Source organism: Aptenodytes forsteri, unplaced genomic scaffold (assembly GCF_000699145.1).
Source record: "Aptenodytes forsteri isolate BGI_AS27 unplaced genomic scaffold, ASM69914v1 Scaffold120, whole genome shotgun sequence".
Lineage (NCBI taxonomy): Eukaryota > Metazoa > Chordata > Aves > Sphenisciformes > Spheniscidae > Aptenodytes > Aptenodytes forsteri.
Genome location: NW_008795938.1, coordinates 1,310,833 through 1,331,739, shown reverse-complemented (window position 1 = coordinate 1,331,739; position 20,907 = coordinate 1,310,833). Strand labels below are relative to the sequence as shown.

The following is a 20,907-nucleotide window of genomic DNA, read 5'->3' as shown; positions in this document are numbered from 1 at the left end:
ACGTGGTTTAGTGGGCATGGTGGTGTTGGGTTGACAGTTGGACTCGATGATCTTGGAGGTCTCTTCCAACCTTATTGATTCTATGATTCTAAGCGCTGCAGAAGTGTATGGTGATTCCTATTTATGTCAAAAATATGAAAGTCCTTGGAATTTTTTGGAAAATGGTGAAACTTGGTATCATGCCAGTTTTGCAGCAAATTATGACCTCCATATTCCATTAGATCAGTATATACATACACACATACATGTCTGTTTAATAAAATTTTGCTAAGAACAAAAGATTGGCTGTTGTCTTGGGTTTTGTGTATATATATAAAGGTAGTTACATTTTGTTGGGTATCAGTCAAAGTTTCAACTGAAATGCAAAAAATAAGAAATCAAAGCTTTTGTACAGCTTCAGCTCACAGACATGTAAAATGTTATTATAGGAATACAAGAAGACAGCGATGGAGGGAAATCTTAATTTTCCCTAGCTCTCTTGCAGCAGAGTGAAAGATGATAGAGGTGAATAATACTTTCAAGAGACATTATATACGCTCTCCTTATTTTGTTACATAACGGGCAACCTTACATTTTGGTAGATTCAAAAGATATTAGTGAGATTAAGTGACTGTTCAGGCTCTGGAATGTGGCAGAAAAATATTTTAGGCATAAGAATTAATGTTTATGTGCAGGCTATACATACTCTATAATATGTAGGAACTAGGAACGCTTGCTGTATTTGCTCAGGGTTTTTTCTTAATATGCTTTATCTATGTTTTCCATAGTGCATCCCCTCCGAAGCTTCTCAGAACTCCCATAATGTCTGCCAGTCCCTGTCTGCCAGAATGTGAAACATCTCTAAACCTTCCTAGTCCCTCTTACTAGAATTTATTAACCTTTTCTCGCCTTCCTACCTCCAACCTGTACTGATCTCCCGGTGACTTCTCTTCCCATCCTAGATCCACTCTATCCATGATGTAAAACTGAATGTTTTTATCTGAAGTGTGGGCCAGGGAACTGAATTTTACCTTCGCTGCTGTGGTCTTGAACCATCTTTATAAGCAAAGATCCAGGAGAATTTTCAATCCTTGACATAAGTCTGTAGTTTTATGACCTTAAGCTTCATGGTTTCATCTTAGGGGTAAATTTTCCATTCCTATGCCATAAATCATTTTAATCTTTTCTTGCTGACCTTGTAAAATGCCCTCTCTGCATTGTTTACTCCTGTTGGGGTGTTACCCAAGCGCTCTGGACATTTTCAGTTGAGGTAATTAGCTTTTGCTTGCTGAGAAATCTCCTTCAGTTATTCTTCACTTTGCCTGTTAAACACAGGGTATATTTCTAGGCCAGAATAAATGTCCCATTCCGTGTTACAGAAACTTATGTTTGAGGCTTCAGTTCCTCATTTAGACACACTGCTGTTAAATCCTGTCAAAGCACTGTTACATGCATAGTACCAGCAAAGCCGTGTGTGTAGTTGCCTAGTGAGCTAACCCAGATGGAGAATAACCTAACAGAAAAATTTAATTGGTGTAGTTTACTGTTTACTTGCAGCAACAGCTCTGCTTATATGATACAAAGGGAAACACACAGGTGAGAACAGACTATTAGGGGTGAGACTATTTATGTGCGCCAGAACTGCACATGAGCTGGGACCCCATGTCTCAGAAGAAATGCAGGTGGAATAGCACACGAGGGAATAGTGGTATCATCACTTTTGCCTGCCACCTTTCTACGTACTTAGGAGTTTTATGGTTTAAGATTACCACATATTATTAAGCTTTTAAGTTATTATAGGTAAAACTTTCTAAAACTGGAGTTTATTTTAAAAGAATTGGGAGTCTGAAGTGAGTATAGTGCTTAGTTTAAAACTAAAGTAAAAATTATGTATTGTTCGGGTAATTCATATTTCCTATTTAAAACAATAGTATAGCAACTTCAGAAAAAGGTATGGCTAGTTTCAAGAACAATCAGTAATATGTTCTTATTTTATTAGGCAGTTCTTTAAGAAGATAAACATTTTCATCCAGATTGCAAAAACAGATGTCTTCAAAATTGTGTAGATAATTTTTTAATTGACTTTCAGTTTAAGTCAGTATTACAAGACAATCTGCTACCTGAAAAGAATTACAAAGGCCTACTATCAATAACACCCACTGAATCTCTTCTAACCTCTTTCACAGTCACAATGAAAAAGGTAAATTTGGAGTGTTTCTCTTTCTGTTAACATTTATAATATTTTTCCGTACCTGACTTCACAAAAATATTTTCACAATCTTTTTCCAGTATTTCCCAATGCAGGCTACTGTGTTTGTATATGCAATAGACATTGCCAAAGGCTTTTCAGATTGAATTAATTTGAAGAACTTAATGTTTTTGCAACAGCAAAAATACCAAACAGCTTTTAAATCATTACTAGTGATTGGGTTTTTAAGTGCTGTATTTTCAGATCTTACGGTCACGAAGCTGGCCACGTCAGTTCCATGGATAAAATTATTTTCAGGATTTTTATGACAGGCTTCCAGGACTTCATGCTCCAAAGATATACTGTCCAAAGCATCCAACCATTACAGAAATCTTTTTTTCAAATATTGAAGATGTTTATGTGATGATACATTCTGCATTTTATCATTCTTATTTGTTATAATAAGACATTTTCCATTTGCAAAGCTGAGATATGACCTGGAATCTTTTGGATTTCAGAATCTACATAGATTTGTCTTGTTTCAGCTTTAGTTGTTATAAGAAACAGGTTAAATCCTTCTGTGTTAAATGTTTGAATCTAGAATTAGTTAACTGAAGTTTTTTGTTGTTGTTCTGGTGTTCGTATTTTCTGAGTCTTGAAGCTGTCATCCACAGGATTTCCTTACAACCAGTACTTATGGTTAGTCAAGTCTTTTGTGCTAGGTTTCCATAAAGCAATGTTATGCAATTTAATTCCCTGCTTTTTTCCTTCTCTTACCAAGCATGAAACCACCTTGGTAAGTGGTGTGAGAGCTTGCAGTTTGCTCTTAACTGCTGAGATTATTGCTTCCAGCCTGAGCTCCTGTCTCAGGGGCAATTAAAACTGAAGTACCACCTTGTTTGTATTGGGTTCCATTGCAGGATATGACCTTAAAATGAGACGTTATTCTTAAAAAGTGATTGTGGAATGGCAAATCCCTTTTCTATCTCAGAGAAGCAGAAAGTGGCAGCAAGAAGCCCATGGGCATTTGCATCAGGCAAAAGAGCGTTGCCAGCAGGTTGAGGGAGGCCATTATTCCCCTCTACACAGCCCTGGTGAGACACATCTGTAGTGCTGGGTCCAGTTCTGAGCTCCCAGTACAAGAGAGAGATGAACATACTAGCATGAGTCCAGTGAAGGACTGCAAAGGTGATTAAAGGCTTGGAGTATCTGGCACAGAAGGAAAGGCTGAGAAAGCTAGGATCGCTTAGCCTGGAGAAGAGGAGGCTCATGGGGGATCTTATGTATAAATGCTTGAAGGGGGACAGGAGGGTGAAGCAAATAAAGCAAAGTTCAGTGGCGCCCAGTGACAGGACAAGAGGCAACAGGCACAAAAGCAATTACAGGGAATTCCACTTAAACATAAGAAAATGGTTTGGTTTGGGGTTTTTTTTTTGTGTTTTGTTTTTTTTATGGTGCGTGTGGTCATACATTGAAACAGGTTGCCCAGAGAGGCTGTAGAGTCTCCATTCTTGGAAATATTCAAAACCAAACTGGACAATGTCCTGAGCTATCTGTACTAGTTGACCATGCTTGGAGCAGGGCGGTTGAATTAGGTGATCTCCAGAGCTCTCTTCCAACCGCAACCATTCTGTAATTGCGTAAAGTTCAGTACCGGTAGGTGGGTACCTACCTATGTGCGTAGGTAGGCCAAGCCAGGAAAACTCTTCTTTTCCTGCTATTAACACACTTACTTGCCTGGAGAGCTGGGAGGTAGGACCTTCTTTGAGCTGGAATTTGATGTTTAGCATTTCCAGTGATAAAGATGTCTACCTCAGTTATTCTAAGTGTAAACAGTAGGAAGATTAGAGGCATCGAAGGATAAATGCTCTTTAAGAAATAATTATTTTTGTATGATAAAGATTCCCCTTTCCCCCTCACTCCCAATTTTAAGACCTAGTCTACGATGATCCCTTTGTTGTATAGTTGTTTAGAATTTTTACTTGTTTAGGATTATATGATTGGGAAAAATTATTAGGATTTAGTTCAGGAATTCAGTATTTTGGTCTGTTTAAAGTATTGCCCATTTCTAAAATAATCTGAAAATCTGCATAAGTAGTTTTTATTATTTCTTATAAAGTAGGTTTATATGCCAGTGGATTAATAAAATTACTTGCACATTCAGAGCTTGTATTTGTTTAGTTTTTAGCAAATTATATTTTGGAGCTGTGTTACGGTTTCAGAAGATTTATGGGGCTGCATTTAATGGCAGTTTCTTTTGCCTGCTCTGGAGCACGTGCCATGGTGGTTTTAAGTGTGCTGTGCATGTTTGACAAGTTAGAAACTTAGCAATCCCCGTCAGTGCTGAGCCATGCTGTCTCAGGCTTTGTTTTTGTTGGCTGGTATCCAGTACCATGCTATAAAATACATTGACTCGACAGTAGAAAGTGGAGAACCACATTAACTACAAAGTTTAAAAAGGCTGGCTAAACACATGCAATAAATATTAATAAAAGAAAAGGCCACCCACTTTTGACCTTCGTACTTGTTCTTAGCTTTGTGTGTTTTAGAGTTACCGTAGCATTTTGAGCATTACATAACAGTATGTAAGAATCTCTTATTTAAATCAAACAGTTTATTAGCAATCCTGTACTGCTTATTTTGGTCGCTTGTGGCAGGGATCATGAACATAATACATTATGAGAATTCTACTTTGTACTTCAGAGTTACCTGTAAAAAGTTTGTTGTCCTTTAGTTGTCTCATAATAAGCAAGCCAGGTATATTTGTACCTGTAAATGAATGGGAAGGTATAATGTTGTATCTATCTATGTAGAAGGAGTATGTTTTACAGAGGAACCTTGTCAAGTACGGTCAGTTGATTCAAGTAAACTCATCTCACTCAATATTTCTTCTTAAATAAGAACACAAAGCAGAAAAACAGCTCAGAAGAGTGTCATCCATCATCTTGTAGTAAAATGAAGTTCTGATTCATGATGGCTGAATGGGCTTCAGAATTTTTTCAATATTTTTTATGTAACATTCAAAAAAAAAAAGGTATCTGGACTGAACCAGAAATATTATGGAACATGAAATGGGAAGTGATTCAGGAGTCACTAGAGCTGATACATAACCATTCTCTTCCAGATTAGATGGTTCTCATCTCCCAGGTTATAGGGCTGTATTACACCCTTAATTATATTTTAGCTTTGCTGTGTTTCTCATGTTAAGACATCAGTGGTTCCCATTTTATGAATTTAATGTGCTGTATTATGTAAAAAAAAAAAAGTATATATAGATACTTTAATGATAGATGGATGATAGTGGTTGAATATTGAATTATTAATTCACTTTGAGAAGAGTCTATTCCTCTTTTTTGAGAAAGAAGAAGTAGTAAGCTTGGGGGAAGAAAAGGGCTAGAAAAATGAGCATTGTTCAGTGAAATACTAACAGGATGATGCATCCTGCTAGCTCTAGACGCATTTATTGCATAGGTAACACAAACACTGTTAAGACCTGTCTTCAGTCTTGGACAGTATCCCTTTAAAGAGTTACTATCTCTCAAAAATAGATACTTTTTTTCCCCCCAGTTAGTCAGATGCACATACAGGTTTTGTGTTTGTGTTAAGATGTGTTGTCCTTCGTGGCAGATTGTGCCTGCTTCTTTGGCTCTCTTGAGTCAGAAGCTCAAGCCTAACGTTCTGTGCTGGCTTGCTGAATCAGACTGAATACAGCAATCACATGGAGATTCAAAGTCACATGGAGAACCATGCTGTGTGTATAAAAGAACAATACTCTTAATGTCTGAAAATTAGTTTCCCCACTGACGAGAAGGGTGACAGATCTGTGAGACATTGGCTTCAAATACCAAGTTCTTCTGGGTGCTGTGGAGAAGAAAGAACCAAGAGTGAAAATTAGCTGCTCTTCCGTTTCTGCAGTCAGCGAGGGAAAGGTCGGCACTGTATGAGAAGAAGGGAAAAAGAGATAAAGTAAAGAACAGGGTGGAAGAATTAAGAAGTAAAAATAAAAATGCAAAAGTCATGAAGGCCTGCATTGCTATATCTGAAGCACTTCATTGTTCTCTTTCAAATCCCCCTTTAACTTTCCATCATGCCCACGAACACCCTGTTCAAATCCCCCTTTAACTTTCCATCATGCTCACGAACACCCTGCAGCAGTTAGCCTGTGGAAACCACTGGTTATCACACTGCCACCAATTTGTACTTCCTTCTCTGCCTGCATCTGTGTGTTGTCATTCCTTTTACATTGTATTCTGCTCTGGAGAGGAACTTTTATTCATTTATGTATTCATTCATGTGCTTAAGCTTGTTCCTGCTACAGTGTGACTTCAATCCACTATTTGACAATACGAATGGTAATTCTAAGATCCAGATGAATGACCAAATATCAATATGTTCCTTTATTTCAGAGTGTTGTGCGTTGCCTTTGGCATCCCAAGCTGAACCAGATCATGGTTGGTACAGGAAATGGTTTGGCCAAAGTGTACTATGATCCTGTCAAAAGCCAGAGGTACGTAGTCATGATTAATGATGAAGAACATTTTTTCTTTCTCAAATTCAGCTTGATTCTGTGGTTCTACGATTATACTAAGAAATGAGAAGAACTGGTTTAGTAACATTTGTTTTGCAGAGTTTTACTTATTTAGTAACAGTAGAAAGGAAAAAAAAAACCCAGTTTGTTTTTGAAAAGCAGCGCGTTTTCCTCTGGACTTTTCATGGTGCAGTATGCTGGCTGTTCTACCTGAATTTACAAACACTTTCATTTTTTAATTGCATGAAATCTGCAGTAAGAATAACCAACCTGTCATCTGATCTCTTGGAGGTTGCTGATGTGGTGTTATTGAAAGGATATATTGTATTTAGTCATATTTTTGGATGTCTTTTTTTTTATTTTTCCCCTGAAGTAAAAATCTTGTTTAGAAGTATTAGCTTAAACTTCAGTGTCTGTGAAGTAATACTGGAAGACCCAGTTTGAGAGGGGGCAAACCAAGAAAGCACATTCCCATCTTTCTGCTAGCCTTCTCCCCCACCCCCACCTATCACGTGTGGATTTTGCCTATACATCTAATGGAAAGGTGGTAGTGATTCATCAGAAGGTGACTTGTCAGCCTGGAATGAAAAGAAGAGGACTTAACTAGTCTATAAATACTTCTTTTGCAATTAATTTGCTTTTACCGTCTGGATTGGCTGGAGAACCGGGGCATGCTTCCTTCCTGTCAGCAGGGGGGAAATGTACACTTCATCTATACTGAGTGGTATGAATAAGATGTTCTTCCCCTATACGTGCTCATCTTTGTTTCACTGGCATCCAAAAACATACTGTGTTACAGTTCACAGTTTCTGGATACTTACTGTGACCTGGACACTTGGATATGAAGTTAAACTCTGGTTTACAAGATTATCAGAAATAAGTTCTCTTTTTTTGGTCTTTGTCAATTTAGAGAACATGACAGTTGGTCATCATTGTTTGGACCCCTCTCCAAAGGGCAGCCTGAGTCTCCTAGGCACAGACCACAAGAGCCCTAGCTGTTTTGTGCCCATTTTGTTTCCTGGTACTTATGATGAGGAGGAGAATACCACCAGTTTAAATCAGTCTTGCTGCAGCCAGGCTTATGCAGTCTTTCCTGCTGCAGTGTTACAGACACCTCTGGTTAGATAACTGCCACCTCTGCTGCTTAGGAAGAGTACTAGGAGCAAATCGTTGCCCATGTTTGGAGAGGAGCACTTTCAATGTGCATGCTAAAAGTACTGTGGACAAATGAAGTGTGAAATGAATCTTCCACCCTTATTTCCACATATCATATAAATTGCTCTATAACAGAAACACTAATCTCTCTACCCTCCTTTGCATGTGCATGGACAGGCAAAGATATGCACATTCATGAATATTTAAAGTGCTATATAATTTTGTTGAGACTGTCTTGAATAAAAAATGGTTTCTGTTTGATATAAACAGACTAACTGAACTGCTCTATGTTTCCTCCTAGGGGAGCAAAATTATGCGTGGTCAAAACAAAACGAAAAGAGAGACAAGCAGAGACTCTTACACAGGATTACATTATAACACGTAAGGAATTTAAACATATCTTTATAGCAGCATCCTTAGCTCTTTCTCAGGTTTGAAATTATTTGCAGATCATTTAGCTTTATATTTTCCCCTCTAAAAAGTTGCAGTCTTTCACTAAGTATTGATCATTGGTGTGAGATGTTAGTGCTTCATACAAATGTTTTTTGTAGCCTTGCACAGCCGGGAAGGTTTATATTCTGTATGCTCTGTAAAGTTGTTAATAATGGTTGGCTTTTAGATTCTGATGCACCTGAAAGCCTGAAAGGACAACTGCCTTAAAAAAAATAATACCCAAACAAAACCCTCCTTCTTAAATCTTCAGTTTTGCATAACTAAATTTGTGAGTGTAGATGGTTTTAGGAAATGTTTCACCACTTGGGAGCATTAACAGTACCAGTGGCAAAATCAGAGACATTAGAGATAGGTCTTGAACAAATTCCAAGTGATTTTTCAAAATTTAGAACTTGCCCAGAGTTGTATGGGGTTTTAAATAGCTCAAATATCTCTCTAGCCTCAGGGTCATACTTGTTTAAGATCTTACATTCATATTAAGGCTCACTGATGCATAAGAAATAGTTACCACTGTTACTATAAAATGTTTAGTGATCTGCTTTTTCCCAAAGGGCAAATTTTACAAGGGGATGAGGGGATCGACTGAGAGATCTTGGCCCTTGCCATTAGCATTACCTTACGTAGTGTTTCCTCATGTGAAAGGAGAACAATCACACAGTTGTGCTGTCCTGCTTCTCTTCATCCTCTTCCAGTTCCATGGTGTTTGGATTCAGCTCTGTTTTCCAGTAGTCTTGGTCTTAGAAATAACTAAAACCATTTCTGTAGAACAAAGTAGTTGTTTGGCAGCAATAAACAAAAAGAAAGTTTAGAATGAGAAACTCTGGGCAGTTTTGGTAACCAGGCCCATATCAAGGCACTTTAGTTCTGGGTTCCCATCTCGGGTACTTTCCAGCCACAGCTGTCTCCTACTTACTGCTGCAGATGTGCAGCTCCAATTTTTGGGTAGCAGTGGGTAAAGTAGCAGCTGGCAAAGACCAGGGATATTTATCTCCTTTGGGTGCTCTTCTCAATCCATCCTTACTACAGCCTTGACTATATCAGCACATGGTCTATTATCTAAATACTTTGTGTGCACTGTTGTTAGTGTTCATAGTTTAAAGAACTTTTGTGACTTTTAAAAAACTTTCTGCTTAAAATCCAATGGAACTTGTGTATTCAATGGCATTTATAAATGCCATTCAAAGATTTAGGTCCCAATTATGCAAAGTTACAGAATTTTGTCACTGAGTTTTAGCTGTTTAACTGTTTCTTCCACATCATTTTGAAACTAAATAAGGATATTTCCATATAGAGCAATGCAGAAAAATGTTGTAAAGATTTGCTTTGCAAATGTTTAAGTTTGTTGCATATTTTGGAAACTTTTGAGAGGTTAGATGTCTGTCTTTTAAGCTTACAGATAGAACTGGAAAGAACTGAAGATCTCAGAAGTCCTTTTGCAAAGTGAACTGATCCCTTTTTCCTTCTTCTCCTTGCTCTTTAATCTCAGGGTTGCCTGTAATGACTATTTAAAATGCAGGAATGTTGTTCTGAGGGATTAGGTGTTACTTTTAAAACACAGGAATATGCAGTTTGGGTTTCCCTTAGGCAACCTTGACTCCACAAATGGCAAAAGCTTGGATGTGTGCGTTAGTCACCTCAGATGCTCTATGCAAATCGATCAAGCTTAGTGCTTGCCAGCAAATTGTCCCAGGCATTTCATACTTCATGAAATCTGCAAAAATAAAACCTAAACATTTATTTCCAAAGATCTACTGCTATTGTCACCTGGCTGTGACTTCACTCAGTCTAATAAATTGAGCAGGCTTCCAGGAATAAGCTGAAAAATCAAACTGATAGTTCCCTGGATGCTGCCTTCTGTTTTTTATTCAATATAGAGCCAGTGCCCCTAAATTAAAGATTTGTTTGATTGGCTTTTGTCTTTGTTGGGTCTTTTGACACCAACACAATTTCCCACATTTTGGGAAACGGCAGCAATCAGCACACCTGAATGTGAGAGCTAAACCTCACCACAAGAAAACCGTGTCCCTTAACATGGTGTTTCTGTGTTGCTGACAAATGTGTCTCTTGTCTGAGCAGACCAAAACCATTACTGTGATTGAAGATACTGTAGCATGTTTATGAGGAAGTAGAAGTTTTAAATCCTGATAATTTAGCCAGATGGTCTCAGTTACAGGTATTCTTCCAACCTCAATTAATCTCATAATTTAAGAAAGAACACGATTGTGACTTTGTATGCAGAAACATTACATTTTGGATCATTGAGGGGATTCTGCCCCTCTCTGTTTCAGATCCAAGAATGCATCTAGGGTTTTGTCATGCTTTTAGAGTATTAGAAAGCTGTAGAAACATGGAAAGTTCAGAGAAGAGCAACCGGTTGGTCACAGTGCTAATGTTGAGAACTGAATGACAGAGGAATAAATTAAATATGCATAAACTGTGCAAACAGTATTTCAGATGAAAGGCTCCTGCCTGAAGGAACCCTGGAAATCTGGCTGCTTTCATCTTTGAAAAATCCAGCAGAAAGAAGACCTCTGGAAAACACCTCAGTAAACCACTGCTTGGATACAGAAGAACTGGAAGGCTGCTTCTGCCACCTTTTCCATTGCAAGGAAGAATGCCAGTCTTTGTAATTAAAACCTTAAAAAGAAAATGGAATTTCTAACATTTCTTTTTCTCCAAACTGTGACCTTTCAGCCCACGCGCTTCCAATGTTCCGTGAACCACGACAGCGAAGCACCAGGAAACAGCTGGAGAAGGATAGGCTGGACCCCATGAAGTCTCACAAACCTGAACCTCCAGTAGCAGGACCAGGTAATCTAGGCATAATCATTTCAGACTGTCTTATGCCAAAGGGACTGTCATGCTTGGGTTCTACACTCGTTCGGATTTGCATTGAAACTTTTTTGGGTGGCAACTCTACTATATATGTATGGGCAGTGTCCAGCACTGTAAGATGTTGGTCTTTGAAGTGCTTGCCTGGAATAAAGTAATAATCACAATGACTTACTTTAAATTATATAATCAGTAAAACACTTACATGAATGCAGCTCTAAATTAGACTCTTCCTATAGTATTAAATAACTTCTTTGTATCAGGTCACTGTTACAGACACAATACAACATTTCTCTGTTTATTTCTTAAATATTTTTCTCTAAAATACTTGGTTTTCTTTTTTTTGCTACAGGTCGTGGTGGGCGTGTTGGAACTCACGGAGGTACCTTGTCATCATACATAGTCAAGAATATTGCACTGGATAAGACAGATGATAGCAACCCTCGAGAGGCTATTTTACGTCACGCAAAGGAAGCAGAGGAGAATCCATACTGGGTTGCTCCGGCATATGCTAAGTAAGGAAACAATTAAAAATACAAGTAATATTTCTGGAAGCCAGTGGGAGTTTGGTAAAAATAGAAGACACACATTTTTAATGGTATACTTTGCCTTTCCTGGATTGCTGCCGCAAATATGTAAACCAAGAATATGCCATACTCTTTTATGAAGATAAGAGCTTCTAGGAGGTTAAATTGTTGAAAATTGACATTTCCATTCTTAAATTGTACCTATCAGTGCTAGAAAATTATTTTAAAGCTTTCTAAGTTGATAGAATTTAGAATCTTCTCCAAATCAATGTCTGAATTTGCAATATACCTTTTAATAAGGTACTGTCCTATTGACAGATTGGGATGATAAATTTTCCAATGTGCCCTCCAGTTCTGACTGATTTCTAGGTTAAACCTTCAAAATATTTACTTGGTGTTATGACAGCGTATTTTAGATGATTTCTCAAATGTCGTAAGTTTTTATTTGATTTTTCCCACATAAGGACTTGGTGTTAAAGGTATAGCAATGTTAAAAATTGCCCCGATAAAATCTCCTACCAAAAATTCAACGTAAAGAAATAAGTGTTAGTTGTTGTTACGTAAATTAAAGAGCATCATCAAGATTATGGTAGTAAAATCTTGGTAATCCCACAGATGGTAACTTACTCAGTTTAAATTGTATGTGTGAGTGTGGTATTTGTGTGTATGTGTTACAATGAAAATTGTGCAGTATGCTTCTAGAATGCTTTCTACCAAAGATTTTTTTTCCTAAAAATAAATACTTTCACAATAGTACTAAAATAAATACTAAATAAATGCATTTCATGCTAATGAACAGAAACTACCACTTTGAAAATTACTAAAATGTTCACATTTTGTTATCGTTGATATTTTTGTTACACAAAATCATCTACCGAGTATAAGGTATAAGTAGCATTTTCAAAATGCATAAGGAAAAGGTTTTGAAGAGGTGAAATAGTCTGCACAGAACAGTCTGCCAATAAGAAACTTTTTTTCTTGTTTGCAGCCCTGTGTTTTATCTCCTAGGCTGTACGTTCGTTAGTACTTTACTGACTGTGCTTTCTTTATTAGTGTGTAGCTCTTTAGTGAAACAATCACCACCTCTTTCCAGAAACTCAAAATATAGTAAGAATCATAGCTGCTTCTAGTGGTGACACTTGTTTTCTGACTTGACCCACGTGTTCACAAAGATATCTGACTAGCTGTTCCAAAGCAACCTGAGAATGTCAGTGACCCAGCCTGGCTTTGACTCGGTAATTAATAAGTATGGCATACTGGTAGTTAATAAGTATGGCATTTGATGTTGTACATCAAATCAATGCATTATACAGTATCACTCTTGGTACCAAAGAAGGAATATTTGAAAGCCTGATTCTGTAACAGTTGTTATAATGAATATGCGAAGTATTGATTTTTAATTGTTTGAGAGTTCATGTTTGCTAGAGATGAAATTTACTTTGAACGTGTAGGCACCTGGATTTATTTGAGATATGCAACTATACATTCTCAAAAGTAAATAGATACACTCATTCCATCAGGTAGGTAGATAGCTCAGTATATTTTTGGCTCAGTAACTTCATTTATTGTATATTAAATTTCATCCCTGACACCTGCAATGTAGTAGACATGAAAGTTTTAAAATATAGCTGTATTACAGAAGGCTTACTGTGTCAGGTGGGCAGATCTCATTACAGTTTCTTGTTAAAGATGTAGCTGCAAGGGAAGAAGAGAGCTGGCTGAGAGGTGGGAGGATGCAAGTCCAGACTGCTATTAACTTACACACCAGACGGTGATACGTATGTGGAGGGGTTGGACTGTAGCCAGCAGCATGCTGCCTTGATGGTTTTGTCAGCTGATAAATCTCATGCCAGTGAAACTGCTGTTATCCTTGCTTTAAAAGCTTGACATTAAGATGTACTCTATGCAAAGAGCATTTTAAAAATTATTTATTGTTGTTGTTATTATTGGCTAAGACACTGAAGTGCAGAAACTTTCTTTAGCTGCTTGCCTGCACACACAGATAATATAGAAAGCTGTGTTAATTATATCCTATATCTGACTTTACAGGGCATGTATGTTTACCCTGTATGTAAAGCATCTTACTGAGGTTCTTACAGATGCATATTTAATAAAATATGCAAATTACAAGTAATTGATATAAATTATCACATAATACTGGATTGTAAGAGTGTCCCCGGTGGCCCTGATAAAATCAGGAGTTCGTTGAAAATTGGCTGCTTTAGCTATAGCATAAGATATACTGTAGAGTTAGGAAAAGTGATATTCTGATACATACTTAAAATTACATACTGTCTTGAGACCTAAAAACCATACATCCAGTACTTTTCATTTTTTTAAATAGTGTTTATTCATTTTACTACTTTATTTGTTTACCTTCAGTTTTTCCACATTTCTTGTAGTAAATTTTCACTTAAATATGGTATAAAACTATCCACTTGATATATCTCTTGTTTGACAAGGCTTTTTTTTTGTGTTGTCTAACAGATGGTTATTCACTTACAGTTTTTCATTCTCCTTCTTAAGTAAATGTCTAAGGAAACTATAGTTACTTAATTTTCTTCAGTGATGTTTATTAAATAATTTTAGACTGAGAAGAATAAGAAATGCTCTTTTTCTGGTTGATCTGAGTTTTCATAACTCTGTGATGACTGGGTTAGAGTTTGTCTGGTCCTGATTCATACTGATTAGTTCATTCTAAATCAGATAACTGATTTCATGGTTTTTTAATTGTATTTTTCACTTCAATAATTCTTGTAAGAAATACCTGCAACATGACTTGTGCTGTTAGTTTATACATTGTATGTAAAAATATTTCCTTTTTGTTGGAGTTAAAGGTGCCTAATTTATTCTTGAAGCCATATAGTCATTTGCATTATTTATCACTTGAAAATTTTTTCAAGCTTGTTATCATTAGCCTGACCTTTCTGTTTCTCCTAAAATTTGAGCCAGAAAAAGAAGGGGAAGTACGTAAGAGGCAAAAGGATGGGTGAAAAAACATATGCTGCCGAAAAGGGTACTGGGGATGATACACATCCTGAATCAGGAGATGACATGTCACAGAAGCCCAATGTGAATAAAGTGTCAAAAAAGGTGTGATCAACACAGCAGAAAAGTCATAATGGATGAGGATAAAGAAAAGATCTTGAGATTTTTCAGGAAAGATCTTGTTAGAGACCTTGGCAAGAGCCATTCCAGTGGAGTGAAAGGAAAGGAGGGACAGATTGAAGATTTCGAGTAAAGAACCACAGGAAAGGAACTTGAGGCATCAGTTGTAAATGTTTGAAAATTACATTCTTTGTGAGCTGTTTGTTTTAACACAGCTGTACAGAGATACTATAATGACTTCAGATGTCCCTCTGAAGGATCATCGGGAATTACTGAGCATTGTAGCTGAGGGCCTAATCAGGACCAGATGTAGCTCTCTTCTGTACCCTAGGGAAGGTGAGGGTGAAATTTCCCTCCCTACCAAGATAGACCAGAGTTCTTAGAAAATACCTTTCAGTTCAGTGATGTTGCCCCTATCTTGCTGTCTTTGCCATTGCTGCTTGTCACAGGCAAAAGGGAATGACTTGAAGCAACAGCCTGTAGCTGTGCTGTGTTCACTGAACTTTTTCTCAATGGTAGTACCAGTGTGTGAAGTGTTAGTCATGTAGTGGCTCAAGTATCTTTAGTTGAGGAAGCAGGACTGAACAGAATGTTTTGTAACAGGGATTTTGGTGGCACATGCTGATATATTTAAGCTAAATCTTTTTTGGAAATTGGTAATGTTGAGAGGGAGGCCCCTGAGATTCAGAGAAGAGTCAGGCTGATTGGTGGGGTAAGGAATACAAAGGGGCCTGATGCTGAAAACCTTCACTTTTCAGTCTGGAAGTAGCCTTTATGACATTATTCTGGTTTCCAAGCATGCTTGAAAGTCGTCTTTTTTCTTTGTTTCAGTACAATATAAACAGAAATTTCAAAAGTTACTGTGACATGAGTCACATGCTGTGATATGCAATTGTCATCTCCAGCTGGTTTAGCTGTAGCAGTATTTTTTTAGCTGCTAGTCTATGAACCTCAGATGTCAATGAGCTACTTTTATTGGATCCCTGAAAGGTAGCTAAGAAAACAACCCATAACCAGAGGGATTATGGTGACTCTAAAGCAGTCTGCATGGCCCCTGGAAATTTTTTTAGGGGTCTGCATATCTGAATATGTTGAAAACCACGGAAATAAAGAGAAGCACGCAGTATGAATAAATCATATTAGTTTGTTTTCCCAGTTTTGTTTGTAGCCTGTTAGTGTAACCCACAATAGGAATGCATTTGTCAGTGTATGAGATACTGGTTTCAGCTGACAGTCATGTGGAAGCACAGGATCATAGAACAATTTAGGTAGGAAGGGACCTCTGGAGGTCATCTAGTCCAACCTCCTGCTAAAATCACGTTCACTTAGATCAGGTTGCTCAGGTCCAATTAGATTCAGGTTGTTCAGGGACTTGCCCAGCCAAGTTTGAATCTCCTCAAGGATGGAGATTCCACAACACGTCTCTGGGCAGCCTGTTCTAGCAGTCTGATTGGCAGGCATAGGATGCCATTGCTAAATCCATGCTGGCTGTTCCCTGTCACCTTCTTGTCCTTCACGTGCCTGGAAATGCCTTCCATGGGGATTTGTTCCATAGCCTTCCCAGGGACTGAGGTTAGGTAGACCATCCTGTAGTTCCCCAGATCCTCCGTTTGCCCTTCATAAAGATGATGTTTGCCATTTTTAGTCATGGAGAACCTCCCCCAATCACCATGACCTCTCAAAGATGATAGTGTCCTTGCAATGACATTGGAAGCTCCCTCAGTACATTTGGATCCATCTCATCCGGTCTCATGGATTTGTGTATGTCCAATGAGCTACGTACTCCCTCTCTCTGTCTTCTTCTGTTGGTCATGTCTCACTCCCTCCCAAAACTGCTGGTAGCGTAGGGGTCCTTGGAGAACTGAGGACAGACCTTCTCAGGGAAAATGAAGCCAAAAAAAGCACCAAGTATCTTGACCTTTTCCATATCCTACGTTAGTGGGTTACCTGCCCCATTGAGCACATTTTCCTTAGCATTCCTTTGGCTGTCAGTGTAGTTGTAGAAGCCCTTAGTGTTGCCTTTCACATTTCTTTCCAGTTTCAACTCCAGCTGAGCTTTGGCTTTCCTAACTCCGTTCCTATATGTTCACGTAATGCCTCTGTTCCTCTTGGAAGCAGGCCGTCCCTGCTTCCTCTGTCTGTGTTCTTTTTTGGGATTTGGGGTTTATCTCAGTCAGGAGATCCTTGCGCATCCATACTAGTCTTCTGCCAGACTTCACTTTCTGCACGTGGGATGGAATGTGTTTTGAGGACACCTCAAAGATCAACCAGCTCTCCTGGGCCCCTTTGCCCTCCATGGCAGTCTCCTTGGCAGATCCCTAACAAACTGAAATCAACCCCCAAAGTCAAGGATAAATAAAATTGAGAAAGTTGATGGGGGAAAAAGAACACAGCTTTCCACATGTATTATTTAGCCCTCAGAAAGAAAAATATTTTGTAGTAGTAAACCTGTCTTGATAATTTTTGTATAAATATTAATCATGCAGCAAACTCCTACTATACTAGCAATCTCTAGCGCAGTTACTAAGCAGAAAAATCTGTGTTTAAATTAAATGGTCACTACTGATAATGCTATGATGAAAACAGTGTTTTCTATGCTTATTTCTTAAAAATGGTCAGTCAAATGAATCACCCTAGGTGCCCCAGTTACTGCTCTGTAGCTTGTGGAGGTGGAACAATTTACATTTCAGCTGAGCTGAGGCTACAGCCATTTCATGCTAATTTTAAAAAATGAGATAGCAAGCAAACTTGATTTCCTCTGTATGTTTTTGCTTCAGCTGGTTACTGCTAGATTATGCTACAGTTTCTCCCCCCCTCCCCCCAGCTTTACTGGACTCAGTAGCATACTTATATTAGCTGAAGTCCGTAACTTCTCTGTGCCACTCCTATCCTGGAAAATATGTTGGTTCTGCTGCTTGTTTCACAAATTAAGTCATTCTTCTTCGTTGGAAGTTTCTAACCAAAATTATGACAGTTGCAGGTTTTGTGGTCAGAAATGACAGGTTTACACTTTATTAGTTGCACTTTGCTAACAAGCATCTCAATACTGATCTGATGTGGCATTTAGATACCTTTCTGTCTATTGTGATAAAAGGAAGGTACACTGTTAAAATGGGCTAAATAAACTTCCGTCAATATCTTTTGAAAAAAAGAGAAGATGATTCCATATATTCCACCTCTTCAGCAGCTAACAAAATACAGTATTTTGGCCAATAAAGCCTTCATCCCTGGTGTCTGTTTTGGACTGAATGCTGATTTTATTTATTTATTTTTAAATCCTCCTTCAGTGATTGGTCAAGTAGAGTTTACGTAACTATTTTCTAATGAAATTTTTAAATTGGAATTTTTTTAAAAATCTTAGTTCTGCTTTCCATGGGGAGCAGAATGACTCATCTAACTTCCAGTAGTGTACGTCCTCACCTGGGTACAAGGTCTGTTTAGGTGTAATGAGATGTACAGCCTGCACCCAGGGACCATGTGCCAGTAGCGTCCTGCAGTAGGACCATCTCTGGAACATATTAGTATACTCCTTACCTCCACGGCAAGTTTGGACAATGGGGGAGAAGGCAGGCCGATAGAAAGATCCTGTATATAAGGGAAGTTGTCTTTGACTAGTTTTGGTGACTTTAAATGTATTTTGTGCCACATATTTAGGGAGTGGAGAATCCTGCTCTTTAATAGCTGATGGCTTGCTATTACTCTTCCAAGTCAGTGGCAACATTGAACTATGCCTATTGTGTTAAGTAAGGCAGACACAATTTTGTTAAGGTTTATGCATTTTGTAGGGTCTGCCAAAGAACAGTTGTTATAGTGCTTCACATCCTTAGACTGCTGTAAAAGCATTAGTTAATACATTAATGAGATGAGGACTGCCTTGGCTGCATTTTACACTTTGTTGTGTCTGTTGTAATGAGAAGTCAAGCACAGCCATCATCAGAAAACTAGTAGTTTCAGCTCCACAGTGATAGTGCTGAGAATTAGGTTGGAAAAGGGGACCATGCAGTGATTGAAGTGTAAAACAGGGGAACTGAATGTCCAAACAGTTTATTGAAATGCTACTTGATACTGTTTAAAAGTAATCAATACTGTTTAAAAAGTAATCAATAATTATTTTTATAAAGTTTAAGTTTTATTTAAAATACAAGTAAACAGTGGAGGAATAGATACCATCAAGCTTGACTGTAGGATAAGGGGACCATGCAGTGATTGAAGTGTAAAACAGGGGAACTGAATGTCCAAACAGTTTATTGAAATGCTACTTGATACTGTTTAAAAGTAATCAATACTGTTTAAAAAGTAATCAATAATTATTTTTATAAAGTTTAAGTTTTATTTAAAATACAAGTAAACAGTGGAGGAATAGATACCATCAAGCTTGACTGTAGGATACACTGTGTTCTCAAATGAAGATCATTAGTTTTTTTATGTTACAGTAGTGTTGGATAAAGTCTCTGGAGGAGAAACTGTTTTTTTCATGCATAGGCTAAGCCAGAAACCTGGCTTAGCTGTTCTGTTTTCACTTACTGGCTGCTGTCATAATACAGTGTATCAAAATGGAGGTTTCTTTTTTTTAAAGTCATAGAATGAGAAGAATTGTGGCTCCATTTTTCTAGCATTCTATTAAATTGATTTGTTCCTCTCTTCTATCTTAATTTTATTTGTGGAATACACAGATAATGATTGCGAGCTGATGAGGAAATAATACTTGCAAAAGATGTGTGTTTGTTTTGCTTGTTCTTTGCCTGAGAGCTGCAAGTTTCTTCAGTTCTTAGAAGGTTAGTTGATAGGTTTATGTTGAAAATGAAAAACGGGCAAGTCTAGGGTGCTCTTTTTTTAAGGATAGAAAGGATGTCATTTGTGTCTAGTGCATGTCTAATATAGTTTCTGATAAAGAATGGTGGGCTGACCATTATTTTAATCTCTTTCATGTTTTCTAGGACACAGCCAAAAACAGTTTTTGCAGAAGTGGAACCAGAAGATGATGAAACAGACAAGCCAGAGTGGAAAAAACGTAAAATTTGAAAAATTCGGTTTAAAGAATAATTTTAGAGCATTTGAAACAAAGTGCAGCATTTATTTCTTTATTTTGGGTAGTGGATCAAAATTTGAAAGCAAAAATTACTTCAGTTCATAAAACTTGCTGCAGTGTAAAAAGGGATTGTTGTATTACACTGGATTGTAGTCCTACATCTGAATTTTGTAATATGGAATGAATTACATTGTGCAAAGAACTCCTCTCTCTGTCAGTTATTTAGCTTCGTGATTTAAGTGAAAACTATTTCTTTATAAAGAGAACTCTAGTGAATTCATTATATTGCCAAATGTTTTTTTAATTACTGCCAACTTTACAACTGCTATGTCGTGACAGCGTTCAATGATTTTAAGTATATAAATAATACAGTTTCTCAGACTCCTTTTTATTTTTTCTAGTTAAGATCTAAGAAATTACCCCCTTCCTTACAAGTGTAACAAAGTTTAAACTTTTATTTAGGTTAATTAATGTGGAATAATCCAGTTTAGATCATTTGTGTGTTCACACAAGTTCCAATTTAGTTCACGCTTCTGTGTGAATTTTAGAAAATGTATTTTCTAGTGTCTGTCCTTATTTGAATGATGTTCCTTTTAAGTATGTGTAGGATCTCACAGTAGTATTTTATACAGCTTTTATTTTTCAACAGTGTGAAATTGGAATGGACAGTTATATATTTTGGTTTAATAAAAATAACGTGTTTATTGTCCAGTTGATGCAGAATTTTGTTCAGGCTTCCTGTCCCTATTAGTTTGTATTGATAAGTGTTAGGATAGAGCAGAGCTGTGTATTTATTACCAGGTCTTTGTATCTATTGACTTTGTTGTATGCCTGAATTATGTATATCCTAACTCTCTGAAGACTGATACTATCCTTTATAAAGTGGTTTCTTAAATATTGGAAGTTTTCAGTGCCTAACACAAAAATGCAATTCTGAATGCCATAAAGTGAAGGGCAGATGTAAAACTAATGTCCTTTAGAGAAGGAGAAAGGAACCTAGGTTAGTTTTAGGCATTTATATTGTGATTATAATAATACACAATATGCTAAGTATTGTGATTATAATAATATACAATATAGCAAGCACTCTGCATTTCCACTAAGAGTA

General features: G+C 37.4%; 1 protein-coding gene across 1 annotated transcript in view; it reads left to right on the top strand.

Moving 5' to 3' along the window:
- WDR70 (WD repeat domain 70) overlaps positions 1-20,181 on the top strand; it is a 143,648-nt gene extending 123,467 nt beyond the window's left edge. Inside the window, exons 13-17 of the mRNA XM_009285217.1 lie at positions 6,574-6,674; positions 8,152-8,231; positions 10,998-11,114; positions 11,488-11,650; positions 19,708-20,181. Coding sequence (XP_009283492.1) covers positions 6,574-6,674; positions 8,152-8,231; positions 10,998-11,114; positions 11,488-11,650; positions 19,708-19,792 — 546 coding nt within the window. The 3' untranslated portion in view covers positions 19,793-20,181. The remainder of the gene's footprint in view (positions 1-6,573; positions 6,675-8,151; positions 8,232-10,997; positions 11,115-11,487; positions 11,651-19,707) is intronic.
- Positions 20,182-20,907: the final 726 nt, after the last annotated feature.